The sequence below is a fragment of the Manis javanica genome, chromosome 4 (assembly GCF_040802235.1).
Source record: "Manis javanica isolate MJ-LG chromosome 4, MJ_LKY, whole genome shotgun sequence".
NCBI classification, from domain to species: Eukaryota; Metazoa; Chordata; class Mammalia; order Pholidota; family Manidae; genus Manis; species Manis javanica.
The window spans coordinates 26,356,678-26,375,417 of NC_133159.1; the positions used below are offsets into that span (position 1 = coordinate 26,356,678).

General features: G+C 49.7%; 1 protein-coding gene across 3 annotated transcripts; it reads left to right on the forward strand.

The window, feature by feature from the left end:
* Window positions 1–6,895: 6,895 nt before the first annotated feature.
* On the forward strand, window positions 6,896–9,589 carry GJA4 (gap junction protein alpha 4). Of its 3 annotated transcripts, none has more exons than XM_017680341.3 (2): window positions 6,896–7,014; window positions 8,089–9,589. In XM_017680341.3, exon 2 carries the CDS (start codon window positions 8,106–8,108, stop codon window positions 9,105–9,107), a length of 1,002 nt encoding a protein of 333 aa, XP_017535830.1. In that variant the 5' UTR covers window positions 6,896–7,014; window positions 8,089–8,105; the 3' UTR covers window positions 9,108–9,589. The 3 variants fall into 3 exon arrangements, with proteins under 3 accessions (XP_017535830.1, XP_036846629.1, XP_036846630.1); XM_036990734.2 differs by lacking the exon at window positions 6,896–7,014 and adding an exon at window positions 7,025–7,164; XM_036990735.2 differs by lacking the exon at window positions 6,896–7,014 and adding an exon at window positions 7,265–7,919.
* Window positions 9,590–18,740: the final 9,151 nt, after the last annotated feature.

Below are 18,740 nucleotides of genomic sequence, written 5' to 3' on the forward strand. Positions count from 1 at the left end.
CAGGCTGGCTCTGTCTTCTGTTCTCCCACACTCCCACCCATAAGACCCTGAGGGCAGGGAAGGTAGCCCTCAGACGGAAGAGAGCTCCATGCCCAGGGGTGAAGCCAGGGTGGGCTGTGGCAGAGGCTGGAGCTGAAGTTAGTCTGGGGCTGGGGTTCACATGTTGGGGATCTGGTGTGGAACCGGATAGACATGTTGTGATTAAAGATGTCACAAGAGGGCGCTGTGCTCCCTTACAACAGCACTGCTAGTGTACAGTGAGACCCCTTGATTGAGCATATCCAGTCACTGCTCTCACAGGCAAACCCCTCCCTCCTCCTCTGTAACCCAGTGGCTGCCACCAACTACCCCATCCCTAACCTGTGTACACAAAATCCCTGTTATTCATACTCTCACTCCTTACATATGCTCACAACAGGCCAGCTGTCTCCTCTACAGGCACGCAGACCTGGCCTCACCCAAGCACTAGTCAGCTCCTTCCACTTTTCCTGAGCATCCTCTCCATACCAGGCGGCAGGCTGAGGCTGCATAGCAGAGTAGGAGCTGAGCCCAAGAAGCTCAGAGCCTGGGGGAGACAGAAACACATTCATCCCCTACACTAATCAACCACTGCGGTGCTCAGAGCCCCTCTCTCTCCCAGCATTGTGTGGTGACCTGAAATTTAGGGGGCACCAACATCCAAGCTAGACAGAAATGGAAAGCAAAAGGCTATACTAACCCAGAGGAGCATTTAGTGCCCAACAAAGCCAAGACCAGGAGGCAGTGAGCCAAGAGCCCATGCAGGGAGAAGTTGGGTCATTGTGTCCACAGAACAGGCTGTGGTTCACCTGAGCTCTCACGTGTGGCCGTTAGTGGGTTGGACACACCAGCCAAGTTGAACGGGGCCAGGGCTGGGATGACACACCCACCCCCAAGGTCTGAGTCATAACTTAACCACTTCATGATCACAGTTTCACCGCCCTGCACCTTGGGCAAGCTTTCAGAAACTGCTCTTGTCATCAGTAAAATGTGACAGTATCAGTCAGGATCCCAACAGGAAATAGCACATTCAAACCAAGTAATTGTAAAGTTTCCTTGAAGGACTGTTTTAAAAGATATGGGCAAGATTAAGGAAACCCACAGAAAGGATATGGTACCCCAGTGCCAGTGGCTCCCACTGACCCAACCCAACCAGAAGCCAGTGGGCAAGAGAACCTACTGAGGCGGTCAGTACAGGCCTTAGCCTCCCAGGGCACAGACCTGAGGGACAAGAGGGACCTGTGGCAGAGGCTGGAGCTGAAATTTAGGGGACACCAACATCCAAGTTAGACAGAAATGGAAAGCAAAAGGGGGTGCAAGGCTATACTAACCCAGAGGAGCATTTAGTGCCCATCAAAGCCAAGGCCAGTAGCTCAGGGCAGGAGCTACTCCTAGGATTGTAGGGAGAAAAGGAGACACTGTAGTAACATTAGGTGTGGAACCGGATGTGCCCAGGAAATATAATGTGCGGCCATACTTAGGAAGGTCTCTGCCTGCTGCCCAGGCCACATCATATGTCAGTTCCAGCTTGGACTGGATGGTTGTAAAGGTCTCAGGGAGGGGTGATCTCCACCTGCTTGATGCCATGCATTCCAGCATCTCCCAGATCAATTCCACTGCCTGGCTGAGGATAGTTGGAGGTTAAAGCAACCAGAGAACATCATTGGCTCTCCCAGCATGAGCAGAGATGCCGGTCCTGGCCCCTTCTCCAGGCTGTGGGTCCAGATCATGGATGAGGGACTGTTCCAGCCCTGCGTGTTCTGTCTTTGGCCTGAGAGCTGTTTCAAGCAGTGCAGCTCATTCATCTCACCCAGTAAGTGCTCAGCTACTTGTTCACCACTCAGGGTCCCCAGCACACATCACTGTCACCACAAGGTGGCTCTCATGTCTTCTGGCCTTCTCAGGGTACATACCTCTGTGAGGCAAAAAAATAAGACATGAGCAGGTGGAAGGAGAATAAAGCCAGTGAAGCCCACTAAAAGGGACTCATAGTTAACCAGATAGAACCAGAGAGCCTGAAAGGACTCACAGAGTTAATGAGTTAATCAGGTGAAGCTCCAAAGGCCAGGAGCAACTTGGAATGTCCTGATACTCCTCAGATAAAGGTATCGAGAGCAGCCAATGACTTCACTGTACCAGTTAGATCACACCATTGTAAAATCTACTTAGCCCGCAAAAAGCTTATTCTTTAACTTAATCTATATGCCATTCTTCTTCTTCTTCCAGCCCCTTAAGTAACTTTGTAACCCAGGCAGGAGACAGACCTCTGAAGGGCAAATAAACCTATGTGGACAAAGAATGCTGAAGTCCAAACCAACACAGTCACCTAAATAACCCCATTCTTAAGACAAAACTTCAAAGGAATTATGAATCACCTGTATACACATCCATGCCTTATGCTGACTCCTACCCAAAAAGCCCTGTAAAACCCCAGACCATACACCCTTAAGTGCACCTTCTCTGGGAGATAGCCCACGCTCACCTTTCTTCAACCGTGTCACTCTCTCTGTCCTACTTCAGATAAGTAGGGAGGGGCTGCTGAGAGCTGATTTTGGCTTACAAATTCCCATCACCTGGGTGACCCACAAGGAACTGCAGCTGTAAGATCATGCTCTTAAGCAGTCTGCCTGAAAATCTCCTTTCTTTGCCTTTGGGAAGTTCTCAGAACATAATCTCATTCCATCCAGTGCTCTGTGGCTCCCCCAAATCCTAGGGAGGTAGGGACTCCGTTCCCACACCATGCAGATTCAAGTGGACATTGGATTCCAGGTGACCCCAGCTTTAGAAGTTGGCAGGGGATTTGCCCAATGCTAAGCAGCTGTTCAATAAGCTTCCCTTTCCTCCCTCTCTGCTTTATTCAGGTAAACCTGCCTTTGTCTACCTTGACTCTTGCCTGCTTCTCCCGTGGAGTGCATTCAAATAAAACTTTCATACTGCTTGGCTACTGTGTCTCTGCCCTTCAATTCTTTGTTGCAGTGGGAACAATAACCAAAGAGAACAAACTCAACCCCCAACACCTCCATCTCCTCCTCCACATAAGAACTCACTGCAAGCTCCCTTCATAGGCACATGATAGATTTAGATTTCATATACACAGCCTTCAAGTCCGCACTGCATGATTTTACAACCACCCTGCAGCCCGAGGTAAACAGATTATCCCCGTTATGGACTGAATGTGTCCCACCAAATTCATATGTTGAAATTCTAACTTCCGATGTAATGGTGTAAGGAAGGGGGCCTTTGGGACGTGACTAGATCCCAAGGGTGGAGCCCTCACGAATGGGATTAGTGCCCATGTAAGACACACAAGAGGAATGATTTTCTCCACTGTGAGAAAACAATGAGAAGACAGCCCTCTGTAAAGCAGAAAGAGGGGTTCACCAAGAACCCAGCCACACTGGCACCCTGATCTTGAACTTCCAACCTCCAGAAGTCATCTCTCACCTGGAGTACGCAACAATCTCCCTGCTTCCTGCTCCAATTCCAGATGGCAAATGCTGAGGAAGAGCCACAGTCACAAGAGCAGAGGGTGTGCGGGGAGGCGACATCCACTGTGGGAGGAGCTGGGCTACCTGCACGACCTGAAGGGGCTACCAGCTGGGGGCCATCAGCTGACCAAACTCCACACAGCTGGGAGGTGAGCCCAGAGGGAAGGGGGATGTCTGTGTCCCCCACCCACCCCACAGTCTATTCCTCACACAGCAGCTACAGCAGCTATAAAACCTCAGTCAGGTCATGTCACTCTGCTGCCCAAAACCCCCAAAGCCATCCTACACAGACCTTCAGGGGCCTACAAGACCTGCCCCACCCACACCCCACCTGTTCCCTTTCTGAACTCACCTCTTCTCCTTGCTCACCTCACACCATGCACTCTGACCTCCCTCACCCAGCATTCGGGGCCTTTGCATTGTTACCTCTGCCTCAATGGCTCTTCTGCCGGAGAGGCAGCTGCTTAGGGAGAATCTCTTCTCTCTCATATTCAAAATTGAAACCACCACACTGCACTACACCCCCCCACCCTCCTTTCCTACTTCACTTCCCACATAGCATTGATCACAGCAATGCCCAACAGGTTCTGCAGTTTGTCTGTCCCCAGTTAGAATGTGAAATCCACACAGACAGGGACTGTCGTGGTTGGTCCCCGGTTGGTCTCCAGAGCCCAGGACAGTGCCACAGCACGGGGGGTGCTCAGTGAAAATGTGTTAAATTAGTAAGTGCATAGCTGGGCCTGGTGCCCAGCTAGGTGCTGGGGATGTAAACAAGAGCCAGCTGCCTGCCCTCAAGGGGCTCACAGTCTAATGGAGGAGGAACTAAAGATAAGCAAGCAATGCAGGGGGCGAGAAAAGGGGAATTTACTTAAGAGTTTGTTTTGCAAGATGAGAATGTTCTGGAGATCTTTTGCACAACAACATAAATGTACTTAACACTACTAAATGGTCACTTAAAAGTGGTTAAGATGGTAAATTTTATGTGTATTTTACCACAATTAAAAATAATTTTTTTTAAATGCATCCAGGGCCAGTACCAGGACCTCTGAGAGCACAAGGCACATCTAACCTAGTGGAAGCCAGCAAGGGGACTGCTGGGAGAAGGCAGCCAGGGGCAAGTCCTGAAGGCCTCATAGGGGTCAGCATGTGAGGGTGCTCCAGGCAGAGGGACCAGCATGGACAAAGGCAGGGTGTGCAGAGAACCACAGTAGTGAAGTAAGGCTGGGCCACAGAGTGATGGTAGGGGACGAGTGAGGCCAGAGAAGTGGCTGAGGCCTGAAGGCAGCGGGGAGCCAGAGAAGGATCTTAAGCAGGGCAGCACTGTGGTCAGATTGCTGGGGAAGGGTGGAGGCTGGGTTGGTGAGGGCAGGGCTGGAGGCCAGGAGATGGGCTGGGAGGCCGCTGAGAGGGTGGCCTAAATAGGGTCAGGGCAGCAGGAACTGAAGGAGGTGTGTGGAGTTCTAGGGCCATTCCCCAGGTGGGGCAGCCAGGTTGTGGGGATTATTGTTTTGGCTAATCCCAGCTTCTGGCTGCCCTCTGGGAAGGCGCTGGGTCATTCAAACCTTGACCTCCAGAGCCCCTGAGGAAGGGGTGAGAGCAGGGCGAGGCAGCCCTGATGTCCCTACTGGCTCCTCTCCCAGTCCCGTAGATGAGATACGGAAAGCCCTGGAGAGCGTGGGCCCAGCTGCAGGAGAGGCACTCAGAGCAGGGGTGGCTGCGGGGGTGTGGTAAGAACCGCCTCCAGGGACCTCCGTTCTCATGCCCTCAGGGGTCAGAACTACATGGTGCAATCGTCAGCTTTAAAAACCCAGGAGGCTGAGTTCAGCCTGGCCCTGAGAGACAGGCCTGGAAGGAGAAGCAGGCTCAGACGGACGCTGAAGTTCTGAAGCCCGAGCCAAGCCCGCTGCACTTGCTGCCCCAGAAGTCCTTCAGCTCTAGCTACAGGCAGGACCTGCGGGGACCCAGCCCGGGGCCCTGGGTGGCCAAGAACTGAATCCTGTTGTGGAGACACAGAGACCTTTCTGTCACCAGCCCCCACCTGCCACATCCTCTTTCCTTAGCTGTCCCCCGCCCCCGCCCACCACCACTCCACTCCTGAGCTTCCTCCCCCTCAGCCCTTTCTGCTCCCCCCAGGACCAACCCACAGATCATTTCTGTCACAATGTTTTTAGCTACCACACCCTTGCAAACTTCTGTGTACCAATATTATGCCATGTGCTTTATTTGCATCTCCCATCAACCCTACACAGTAGGAATTATTACTGTCCCCACCCTAGAGGAAGAAATCGAGGCACAAGTGTTTAAGCAACTTGCCTAAGGGCACAGGGGTCAGCAGCAAAGTCTTGGCTTCTACCACCAAGGCCAGGGAAGTCTCAGCACTCTGGGCACAGTGGCCAAGGCCTCAAGACCTTGAAGCCCCACATCTTGGGCCTTTGCTCATGCTGTTCCTTCTGCCTAGAATGCTTTTCCCCGGCCCATGACCCCAGCCCGGCTAATGCCGTCTCCTCCAGGAAATGTTCCTAACTGAGTCCCCAGTGACTTCTGTGCTTCTCAGGACAACTTTCCATATTGATCATTCCACTCTTACCCCGGCCCTCAACTCCTGCCTCCGGCGCCAGCCAGTGGGACCTGGAGGCAGGAGACCACATCTGGCTGTTTTATGGCTAAATCCCCTGCTCCATTTACAATGCCCGCAACTGCCCCTCATTCACGTTCCTCAACGGCAAGGCCTGAATGCACAACCGTGGGCTCTGCCCATCCCCTTTAATTCCTTTGGAAACCCCCTCCATCATTTAGAGGCCCGGGAAAGGGATTCAAGCTAAAGGTCCGGAGAAACCGATTATGTAGCCTGCCCAGGAGTCGGGACTTCAGCTCCACCGCAGACGCTAGGACTGGCAGATTATAACCCCTCTTTCCCATTGGTTCCCCAAGTCCTAATGAGCCTTGATTGCGAAATCCTGGCAGTGTGGGCGGACACACGGGCCACCAGATAGGACTGGTGTTCTCCTTCCCTCCCACCAAAGGCAACAGCCCCCCCCTCAGAGGCCCCCACACTCTCATGCCCATCTGCCTCACATCCCCTCAGAGCAGTTGCCTGAATTAGAAAATTCTTGCCGTAATCCTTTCAAATCCAGCCACCAAGAAAAAACTTCACGTTCAAGAATCCAGTGATTCTTGAATGTGAAGAAACACGCTCAGAGTTTACCAGCTGGAACCCCGCGGAGAGAGCCAAGAAGGGGCGGGGAGGGGGGACCGAGACCTACCCCCCAGCTCCTAGTGCCACCTCCGGGGCCCCTTCCCTGAGAGTCCTTTCAGGGAGTCGGCACTTTCCCCGTCCCCGCCCCGGCTTTGGAAAGCAATCCGCCGCCCTCGGTCGCGTTTCCTGCCCCCACCCCGCCCTCCGCGCTATTTAAGGCGCCCCCGCCGCCAGGCGCCGTCCAGGGCTCCCGCGGGCGCCGCTCCGGCCAGCGTGTCCCCACCGCCACCCGGGCCGCCCAACAGGCAGGCGGTGAGTTGGGCTGGGAGGGTCCAGGGCACCACCTGCCAGCGGGCGAGGGACTCATCTGCCACCTGCCAGGGGCTGAGGGTTGCTCGGGGCGCACCACAAGGGCCAGCTGCGCTCACCCAGCCTACCTGTGGCCCGGCTCTGCTCTGAGAGGTTCCTACTTTCTTTTTCGTTGTATCCTTAGAACCCTAGGAGGTAGGAATATTATTATTTCCATTTTACAGGAGAGAAAACTAAGGTGCTAAGGTCAACACTTACCTAGGATCCCAGGATTTGAACCCACGTCTAGTTCCAGAGCCTGGCTCTGAACAACTTTGCTCCTCCTCCCCAACCTTACTTCCCTGGCACCACCCTCCTCCACACCCTCCCCCAAGATGTTCTGGGAACTTTGCAGCCTGTGCCCTGCTGTGATGATTCCTTTCCAGAGTCTAGAATTTGGCAGCAACAGCTTTGGGGGGGAGGGGGTCCGAGATCCAGGTATGATACTTACTTGCAGGTGGTCACTATTGCTGACAGGTGGAGCTAATGCAGGATGCTACCTTTAGCATCTAACATCCCACCCACCACAAGCTCAAATGTCAGAGTGAGGCCAGCTGGGTGAGATAGGATGCAGAAGGGAGCAGGGACCTGAAGCTTTGGGCCACAGAAACTAAAGAAAGCACCCCCCTCACACACTGGGGACAGCCTGTCCTGGGCAAAGGGGAGGAGGGGCATGGCACAGCTGTGTGACCTTGGATAAGTGCCTCAAAGTCTCTGTTCCCATAGGCTCAGGAGTCATGAAAGGATCCAGATCTCCTTGGGCTGTGATCATACTGGGACTCCGACTGGGAACAAAAGAGGCACAGATGTGTAACTAGACAGGGACCCTAGCTGTACCCTTGCCAGAGCTTAGCAGCCATCATTCAAAGGTGTGCTCTTAGTCCCGACCACCCTGCCGGGTGTGAGCCCCTGGGGCCAGTCCATTCCCCTCCTGAGCCTCAGTTTCCTCTGGGTAAAATGGGCATGGCCAGCCTCCTTGCAGGCTGTTGCTAGGGCAGCTGAGGATGCCCACTGACAGTGTCCTCTGTCTCCCTGCAGACGGAGGCCCAGGAGCCATGGGTGACTGGGGCTTCCTGGAGAAGCTGCTGGATCAGGTCCAGGAGCACTCGACGGTGGTGGGCAAGATCTGGCTGACAGTGCTCTTCATCTTCCGCATCCTCATCCTGGGCCTGGCCGGCGAGTCAGTGTGGGGTGACGAGCAGTCAGATTTCGAGTGTAACACGGCCCAGCCGGGCTGTACCAACGTCTGCTATGACCAGGCCTTCCCCATCTCCCACATCCGCTACTGGGTGCTGCAGTTCCTGTTCGTCAGCACGCCCACCCTGGTCTACCTGGGCCATGTCATTTACCTGTCTCGGCGCGAGGAGCGGCTGCGGCAGAAGGAGGGGGAGCTGCGGGCACTGCCGGCCAAGGACCCACGTGTGGAGAGGGCGCTGGCAGCTGTAGAACGTCAGATGGCCAAGATCTCAGTGGCAGAGGATGGTCGCCTGAGGATCCGTGGGGCGCTGATGGGCACCTATGTGGCCAGCGTGCTCTGCAAGAGCGTGCTAGAGGCAGGTTTCCTGTATGGCCAGTGGCGTCTCTACGGCTGGACCATGGAGCCTTTGTTTGTGTGCAAGCGCCCCCCGTGCCCCTACCTGGTAGACTGCTTCGTCTCACGCCCGACGGAGAAGACCATCTTCATCATCTTCATGCTGGTGGTTGGACTCATCTCCCTGGTGCTCAACCTGCTGGAGCTGGTGCACCTGCTGTGCCGCCGCCTCAGCCGAGGGATGAGGGCCCAGCAGGGCCAGGACACACCCCCAGCCCAGAGTGCCTCCTCCCAGCCTTATGCCGACCAGGTCTTCTTCTACCTCCCCATGGGCGAGGGGCCCTCGTCCCCGCCATGCCCCACCTACAATGGGCTCTCATCCAGTGAGCAGAACTGGGCCAACCTAACCACAGAGGAGAGGCTGGCTGCTTCCAGGCCCCCCCTCTTCCTGGACCCACCCCCAGAGAGTGGCCAAAAATCCCCCAGTCGCCCCAGCAGCTCTGCTTCCAAGAAGCAGTATGTGTAGGAGGCTGGGGCTTATGTCACCCAACAGAGGGGCCCCAGGGAGTATGTCTGCCCGGGATGCCCCCTCCTTGAAGACTCTGCGGAGATGATGGGGGCTGGGGGAAGTAGGTGCTTCTTGGCCAGAGGACTGTTCTTGAACACCGGGGGCCTTCCTGGTGACCAGAGAGCACCATGGTCTTCCCTCCAGAACTTGGATTTGCCCAGGGACAGCCAGCCAGCTTGGGGTGCTTTTGCCCAAGGGTGCTGTGGGCCACCATCTGTTTCAGAGGGACCCAAAGCCAGTTTACCCCCACTCTCGCCATCAGACTGCTCAAGGCTGCTGGGTCAGCCTGGATGACACACACATACACACACACACACACACACACACACACACACAGCCTGTGCTGGGTCTAGCCCTGTCAAGGGGACTGTGTCTTGGTCTCATCACTCCTTCCCAGTTCTGCTGTTTATGCTTCTAAAATAAACAGGACTTGATCACAAGCTAGGTGTGTACTGATGCTATTGTGATGTCCCTTGGGCAGGGATGGGGGCAGGGTTGTTTTTCCCAGGCTTCTTTTTCTTTTGGGTCCTGCATAATCTGTCTCTGGCCTCTCCAACCCCAACTCCAGCCAGTACCTTAAACCCTCAGACTCCTGCACCCTGCCTCTCAGCAGCCCAGAGTCCTAAACATGCAGCCTTTCAACATGCCTCAGGCACCAATCTCTCCTTCCATCCCACACTACCCCAGCCCCTGTGACATGCCTGTTACTCAGTGGCCAAAGCAGTGCTGGGCCCCATCCTGCTGCATGGCCATCAGTGCCCCGCCCGGGCTGCCCCCTGCAGCATGCTCCCTTACTGGACACCACTCCCCAAGCAGGCCTGCCCCATCATCCTTCATGGTCCAGTTCAAATGGACCCTACACCCCATCCCGCTGCATCCTGGACCCCTTGGCATTTGGGGAGGCAGGCTTAGGTCACTTGGCCCTTCCTAGTCTGCCCACCAAAAGTAACATCTCCCTGTGCACCTAAAACTCACTCGGTGAGAGAGACAATGGCAGTACAGAGAGGTGGAAAGAACTACGGAAGGACCAAGTCTTGCCTCCGAGTCACAAAGATTGCAGGAAAAAAATTGAGCGATTGAACTGGATCTTGACAGGTGAACAGGAGTTCACTGGGGAGGGGAAGAGGGGTACTGGAGCCAAGGAAACTGTGCAAAGGCATGGAGGAGGGGAAGGGGCGGGAGGTCCGGGGGGGGGTGCTCGGGCCCTGATGAGCGCCCTAGGATGTGGGCGGGATGACTGAGGGTAAGCCCAGTGCTGGCAGGGCTGACCTTCCATGGAAGGGGACCCAGTGGTGGAGAGCACTCGGGGAGTGGCCCTCAGAGGCAAGCTGGGGGTCCTCCCCTAACCAGGGAGATCTGGGGCTGGGGTTGGAGAAGGGATTGCCGTCCATCATACATGGTCACATGCTTCTCCTTGAAAGCCCTTACAGCAGCTTGGCAACTTGGCCCCATCGCATCCACATAGATCTCCAAAACACCAGCTCTGCATCTCTCACCCCAGAACTAACTACTTACCCTGCAAGTCTGAATGCTCAGCCTGATCTGTCACAGCCCTCTCGCTCCTCTAGCTTTAGTTCCTGGGGTTCTCTCTGAATCCCTAAGATCCCGTAGGATTTAGGGCTAGGGTTAGCCTCCTCACAGCTCCCCAGACTCCCCAGCATGTTCCCACCCTGCTCCTTTGCCAGCCTGGAGTATCCTTACCCCACACTTCCAAGCCCCACCCATCTTTCAATCACTACTATACCCTGGAAAAGGCAGAGCCTGAGTACAAAAGAATAAGATGAGCTTTGACACCAGAGGGTCCCCAGTTTAAATGCTGCCTCTAACATGTACAAAGCTATGTCATCTGAAAGCAATCATTTCCCTTCTGAGTCTCAGTTGTCTCTTCTCTAAAATGCAGTTAACATCACTGCCTCACAGAGGACAAGAAATAAAACTAAGAGTAAGTATATGTAATTGTAGATTAATGATACCAAAAAATTTTTTTAATGTTAAACCATGAAAAAAAAAAGAGAGAGAGAAAGTATGTGTGTGCCTGGCTCCTAGTATTCATGTAGTAAATTCAGCTCACCCTCTCCAGCAAGGCTGGCATAGGTCCTTCTTCCTCCAGGAAACCCTCCCTGACTTCTCCAGCTGGTCTCCAATGGTGATCTCTACCTCTCAGGAATCTGGACCACTGCTTAGTATGAGACTTTTTCATCTCCCCAGCGAGTCTCTGAGGATCACCAGGGAGACACCTTTATTCCCCATTCACTTTGGCTATGAAATGAGTGATTGAGTTAGGCTGGGCCGGAAGGAGGCTGTTCACACATTGGAAAGGCGTGATCTGGTAGTCTGAGGTCCTCTTCCAAGGGATTCTCCGCCAACCAGGGTGAGAGGCCAGATCTGCAGGTTAGAGGTTGGTCTCTTACAGCCAACCTGAGGGTTCTAGGAATCTATGTTTCTGCTAGGTATTCCCTACCTGTCCTTGCCTGGAAAGGTAAGAGAAACTAGATCTAGGTGAGTAAGGAGAGTATCCTCCCTCCCCCGCAAAGCTCACCCACTCTGAGCTTGGTGTTGGGTCTGGGGTCAGCCAGGGTCCAGGGACTTGGGCCTCTGGCGAGGCTGAGGCTGGGTCTTAAACTGGTAGCCACACAACTGAAGGACTGGAGGCTTAAGGGTGAGGAGAGTGTAGTGGGGGTAGGACCACAAAGAATGGGATGGGGACAGTGCGGGAGGGTGAGGACTTAGGCAGAATGGCTGAAAACTCCATCCCACCTACGGCTGTCATAACAAAGTACCACAGGCTGGGTGGCTTTGATGACAGAAATGCATCGTCTCCCAGTCCTGGAGGCTCTAAGTCCTGAGCTCATGGTGTCAGCAGGGTGGGTTCCTTCCAAGGTCTGTGAGGGAACATCTGCCCGAGGCCTCTCTCCCGGCTTCCGGTGGGTCACTGGCCACCTTTGGCGTTGCTGGGCTAATAGGAGCATCACCCCATCTCTGCCTTCATCTTCCCAGGGCTCTCTCCCTGTGGGTGTGTCTGTCTGCGTCCACATCTTTTCTTTCTATGAGGATGCCAGCCATATCAGATTAGGACTACTCTAATGACTTGATTTTAACTGTAAAGAGCCTATTTCCAAATAAGGTCACATTCTAAGGTACTAGGGGCGAGGACTTCAGCATATCTTTTTTGCAGGGCACACAATTCAACCCACTCTACCACCCAACCAGCCCCCTCACCTCCTCACACTGGTTGGGGGAGGCCAAGGAGAACATTAAGTCTATTCTGGACTTGAGCATCTCCTTGGTGATGTGGCCTGGATGGAACACAGCAGATTACATCTCATGTCTTCCTCCCCCTATTCCTTACCACCTCCAAAATCTGACTGGGCAACAGGCCACTCTCAGTAACAGAAAGAGCTATAAGAGGCTTGGCTCCTGCTTCCAACCTGTCACACTCCCTTAACTATAGTCCCTTCCCTCCTCTGAGCCTCTATTTCCCCATTGTGAAATGAAAGGGTTGAATGAGAAACAGGTATATAGCAATTAGGTAGGAGGAGCCTTGCAGAGAATAAGTTGTCACAAATCATTGGTCTGAAGCTCCTGAGTGATGTGCTATTTCTCATCCATCAGAATGGATTCAAGTTTATTTCTACACTAAGAGCAGTTCCAGTTACTTGAATTCACATTGCCTTCCCGTGCAGGAAAGAAAGGGATGGGGTCATGTGGAGTGCACTGGGAATTTTGCATAGCCCAAGGTCATCGTATCTGTGACCCACGAGAGCATGTGAATGTCATGGGCTGTGCTGACAGGCTGGGTGATGTCAAAACCTCTTCCCAATCTAACGTGCTGGCTCACTGACCTCTGGGTTGCTGATCTCATGATTCTACCACCAGCCTCCAGTGCCTTGACTGGGGATCCTTCATTTCCTTTTCCATGACCCCTGACATTTGCAGGAAGAGGTATCCGTCATAGGATTGTTGGAACTTCTTTCTCTAACTTACACCTTCTCCCACCAGCTGCTGCTCTGACCCGAAGGGCCACATGAGGCTCAACTCTTCTGCCCTTCCCATACAAGCCCTGCAGCCACAGGCAGAGCCACTAGGCCTGTCCTGAGCCTGCTCTTCTCCTGTTCCTCCAGCTGGCTGATTTCCAGAGGTCTCTGGCCAACCTGAAGTTTGTCTGCTCTCCTCTTAACATGTGCCACTTCCCCCTGGGTACCAGACATGATACTCCAGGTGGTCGGAATCTAGGTTATCACCTCTCTTGCCTCAAAACCTCTACCTTTATTAATGTAACCTAGGATTACATTAACTTTTCTATTTTCTTCTCTTTTCCATAAATACAATTTTTTTGGATTATAAAGGTCATGTAGAATCATTGTAGACAATGAGATTCCCACCATCCAGGGGTAACAACCGTTAATATTCAGAAGTCATTGCTTCCAGCCTCTACCATGCATATTTTTAATTAACTCTGAGTAAAAGTGTACATACAATTTTGTATTCTGCTTTTTTCATTTTACATTAAATCATGAGCCTTTTCCCCATGTCATCAAGTATCTTTGGAAACACCACTTAATGGTTTTGTCATATGGCTTTATCAGTATCCACTTAGCCATGACCCTGATACTGGATTTGTAGATTCTTTGCAGCTAATTATCTTCTGTTATAAATTCTACTGTGATGTAGATGCCTGTACATAAATGTCTTCCAGTTTGTCTATTTCCTTAAAAGAAAGGCCTTCCAAGAAGTGAAATTACTGGGTCAAAAGGTATGAAATTTTAAATTTTAAAAAAGTTGGGGACTTTTTTCTGATTGTGAAAGTAATTCATTGTGAATGATTCAGAAATGCAGGAAAGTGCAAGCAAATTACAAGAAGTGAAGGCACTAATTACCTCTGCGAGTGGAAGAGAAAGCAGAGCTGGCAACAGGAGAGCTGACTGAAGATATTAGGGCATAGGTGCCCTCCTCCATTCTGAGCAGCTAGGTGGCTACCCTTCTCCCACCCTGTGGAAGGACAAAACTGATCCCCTGGAGACATGGATGGGGCAACACCTCGCAGAGTAGTGAGTGGGTGTACCGTAAAGAACAGAGGAACCAAGTGGAAGTTTACAAACTGAATAGCAAGATACTCAGCCTTTTCCCCACAGTTTGCCCCCAGAATGCTAGTTGATAGATAGGGCTATAAAAAGAAGATCTGATCTAGACTGTAGGCTGTGGAAGGCTGCCTCGAGGAGGTGAACTTCAGCACCTGAGAGGTGGGGAGGAATGCTTCAGGAAAGAGTACCCCAGGCAGAGGGAACAGTGTCCTCCAAGGCTCTCAAGAGGAAGAAAGGGGCTCCAGGGGTTCAGGATTAATTTTGATATGAAATGTAGGTTTCTTTCCAGAAAAAAGTGACTTATATGTTCAATAGCATCATATGAAAAGGCCCATTTCAAGGCATCCACATTAGTGCAATTTAAAATTTTTGATTCCTTTGTTTATTGTTAATCAGACAAAAACTATAGCATCACCTTTTAATGCATAAGCTTTGATTACCAGTGAGGCTAAACATTTTAACACATACTTCTTTAATACATTTCTTCTGTGGACTTTTTTGTCCGTTTTTCTCCCAGGTTTTGATGTTTTCTGATCCATCTGTATAAGCTCTTTTATAGTGAGGATATCAACTCTTTGTCTGGCATATTTGTTATTAAAAAACATTTCTCAGTGTGTTATGTTGTCCTTTTAAATTTCTATATGGTCAAATTTATCCATTTTTATTTTACAATAATTTTATGCTTACACTGTTTCCCCCTAAGATTAATTTTAATCTCTTATACTTAATACTTTAACCTGTCTTGAACATAATAGGAGATAAATACATAACTGTTGAATAAAATAACTTTAGCATAAAACATAAGGTGAAGTGCTAACTTTTCCCCCCAATAACTAATGATTCCAGCAGCACTTACTGAATAATTCTTCCTATACTAATTCACAATAATTTCAGATTGACTACATACTACATTTTTATACATAAAAGAGTCTTTTTCTGGACTACCTAAAATTTGATTCCATTGATCTATCAATTTATATGACACTACCACTCTTTTTATTAGTGTAACTTTGTTAAATTAATATAATTTTAATACCTGGTAGAACACATTCTCCCTTTACCATCTTTACTTTTTTTTGAGAGTCCTGGAAACCAGATATATATTTTCTAGGCAGGTGTTTGGAAGAGTCTTCTCAGTGGAATCCAACAGACCCAGAAGAAAAGACCTAAAGATATGGTTCCCCAAAGAGATAGACAGCTAGGTGCCAGGCAATGAAGATCACAGTCAGCAAGTCCCACCCATTCACTCAGAGCATCCCAATAGCTTTTTAGTGATCCTTTCTTAAATATGAGTGCATGATCAAGGATGCCAACCACTCAAGGAAAGCATCTTATATGAAAGAGTCTGAAACTGAATAAAGTTTTCTGGAGGAAGCAGAGATTATGTATGTAAAATAAGACTTTTTAAAAACTATCACTTCTTTCTTCCAAAAGATAAAAGAAAGTATTGCATTCATGAAATAAGATGATGCTCTAAGGAAGAAACATACAGAGAACAACGAAAAAACAAGTTCTTGGAAAATAAAAACATGATAGCAGAATTGAAAACTTCAGTTAAAAGCTTGGAAGATTAGGCAACTCCCAGAAAATAGAGTAAAAGACAAATATATAGATACTGGAAAAGGTTATAAAAAAGAAAGAAAAACAGAGGACCAGTCCAGAAGATCCAACTAACAGGAGTTCTGGAAAGGGAGAACAGGAAATATAGGAGTGGAAGTAACCAGGGAAAATTCTAAATGGAGAGGGCCACTGAGTGCCCAGCCAATGGATAACATAGGCTGACAGTACTAAAAATTTTCAGAACACTGGAGACAAAGAGATGAGCCTACAAGTTTGCAGAGAGAACATAGTTTCAATACACAGTCTCAAGAATCAGAATAGCATCACACTTTGCAACAGTCCTAGAAGCTACAAAACAATGGATTGACACCTCTGAGGAAAGTGATTTTGACCTGGAATTCTATACCCAGGCCAACAAGCCAGTTGAACTCAATGCCTTTTTTATGTCATTTCTTAGAAATTTTTTCACTGTCTTCAGCGACCATTTGTCTACTCAGATTTTCTTCTTCAAGAATCTCTTAGTAATTTCTATTTTTTCACAAAAAAACTTCACTAATTTGAATTAAGAGGCCTCCATCATCACACTATATATTCTTACTTTGCTTATACTTCAAACAAAAGTCCTAAGTAAAAGCACTCCTTGGCTTCTTCGTGTGCCATGTGGAGATATTTTGTAATCAGGGTCGTGCTAGTTTGGTAAAAAGAAATTGAAACCTTTCCAGCTAAAGGCCCAGAGTCTTTTACATGTGGACCTCCACTAAGCTATTACTAAGCATGAGCTTATGTAACTAGGAATTTGGGCAATAAAAGTGACACACCTGACATCTATACCAATGAAATGCCACCGTGTCCACTTCAGCCCATTGCTCCAACTGACAAAAATCATCTTAAATCTGGATTGTGTCATCCAGAGTATTAGCTCCTGGTTTCAATAAATCGGATTTATCCTTCATCTGATGAATCTGAGAGTTTAATACAATTAAATGGTGTTCCCTGGCAGAAACTGTGTTTATTCCTGGGTCTGTATGTTTGCAATCTTTGTTCAGTGCAAAATACTGTCTAAAAGGCCATATCCTTTGTTTCACCCCATTCAAGAGGAGGGCCTCCCAACAGAGCAAAGTATGACAGAGAACCTGAGGGTGTGGGGGACATGATTAACTAAGCCATACCTGGAGCTCAGAGAACCTCAGTCAGTCCAGCTCAGCTGTGACCTAGAGGGTCCCTAAAACCAGAAATAGAAACTCAAGGGTGGAGGGGGTGAATTCCTACAAGGGGGAATGTGGGATAGACACAGGAAGCCAAGATCAGCATAGATTTCCCAAGATAAGATGCCCAGGCATATAGTTAGGACACAGGTGCACAAACCAAGCTTTAGCCATAGGAAGAACCATTCCCAGCCTTACCATAGTTGGTCCCTGCAGAGAACAGAACCCAGGGCAGGGAGCCCAGGATGGCTTCCCAGAATTGACCCTAGAGAGGCCTCCAGAAGGACTGAAGAGATGACTGAAGGGTATGTTAGAATCAGACATACCTAGAGTAGAGATAATGAGACTACAGACCAAGACAAACTCTACCAGCCCTACAGCAACATCAGTGGGAGTTTTTACATTATTTCCAAATGAGATTGTGTTTTAGGAGTATGTTAACAATTATTCAAAATTCACATATTTGAAACATACCATAATTTTTGTAACTCTGTCTAAACTTTCCTATTTAATATAGTGAAGAGCCTCAAAAAAATGAAAGTGGCCCAGGCTTCTCAATACCATGAAAGGCTTTGGAAAGAGAAACCTGGACTACAGATTTGAATAGTCCGTGTTTCTAGGTCTCTTCCACTAGACCATGAGTTTCCTGAGGACCTGGACTAGGCACCTCCAATACCCAGAATCAGGAAACTCCCGAAGAGTTCATCTTCTGAACCAGGAAAACAGGTTCATTCAGGTTTATAAAATTTAATTTAACTGTACTGAGAGATTCTGAAGGGTTCAGCAGGGGACCCTTTCAAAATAGTAAAGTAAAGCCTATGAGCTTATTTGCAGAATATGAAGAAATAGAAAGCAAGACCTACCTAATTCACAGCTAACTTAGAAGAGAACTCCAAAACGTTGCAAGGAAGGCAGGTAAGTGTCACAAAAAGAAAGGAAAGGAAGCTACATCCCTGGAGCTTAGGCAGGGGTATGGGGAAATGCAGCACACAAAGATCCAGGCAAATAAGAGAAGTACCTTCTCCGGAGTTAACAGCTGTCTTTAACTGGCATCTGAACCCCTGCCTAATGGTGAGCAAGTCCTAAGATAAACAGAAGGCAGGATCTACCTCCCATTATAGAAGCTGAAATGAGGAGATAGTACCTTTTCCTTGGAACCTAGCAACCAGGACTTGGGACTATGACAAGTTCAGCCAATCAGGTGTTTCTACCCAGGGCTCTCCAGGAAATGCTACCAGGATACAGGACAATTAGAGATGAGCCACCTCACTGGTATGATGGTGTCTTAGCTAGTTTGGACTGCTATAATAAAAATACCACAAACTGTGTGGCTTAAACAACATTTATTTCTTATCATTCTGAAGGCTGGCAGTCAGAGGTCAGAATACCAGCAGTTAGGTTCTGGTGAGAAACTTTTTCCAGATTTTTTCACTTGACAGAGAGAGGGGAGCAGGGGTGAGGTGGGATAGGTGGGCTGAACAAGCTTTCAATTCTTATAAGGTCACTAATCCCATCATGAGGTCTCCATCCCCATGACCTATTCACCTCTCAAAGACCCAATCTCCAAATATCATCACCTTAGGGACTAAGGTTTCAACATATGGATTCTTAGGCAGCACAAACATTCAGTCCATAGCAAGTGGTAGGTGCCCAAGGACTACCAAATCCAAGAACACAGCAGGGTGTGTCCAGTGCCAACATCCCCAGCTGAGGAGTCCTAAACAAACCCTCTCCATGCTGGGATC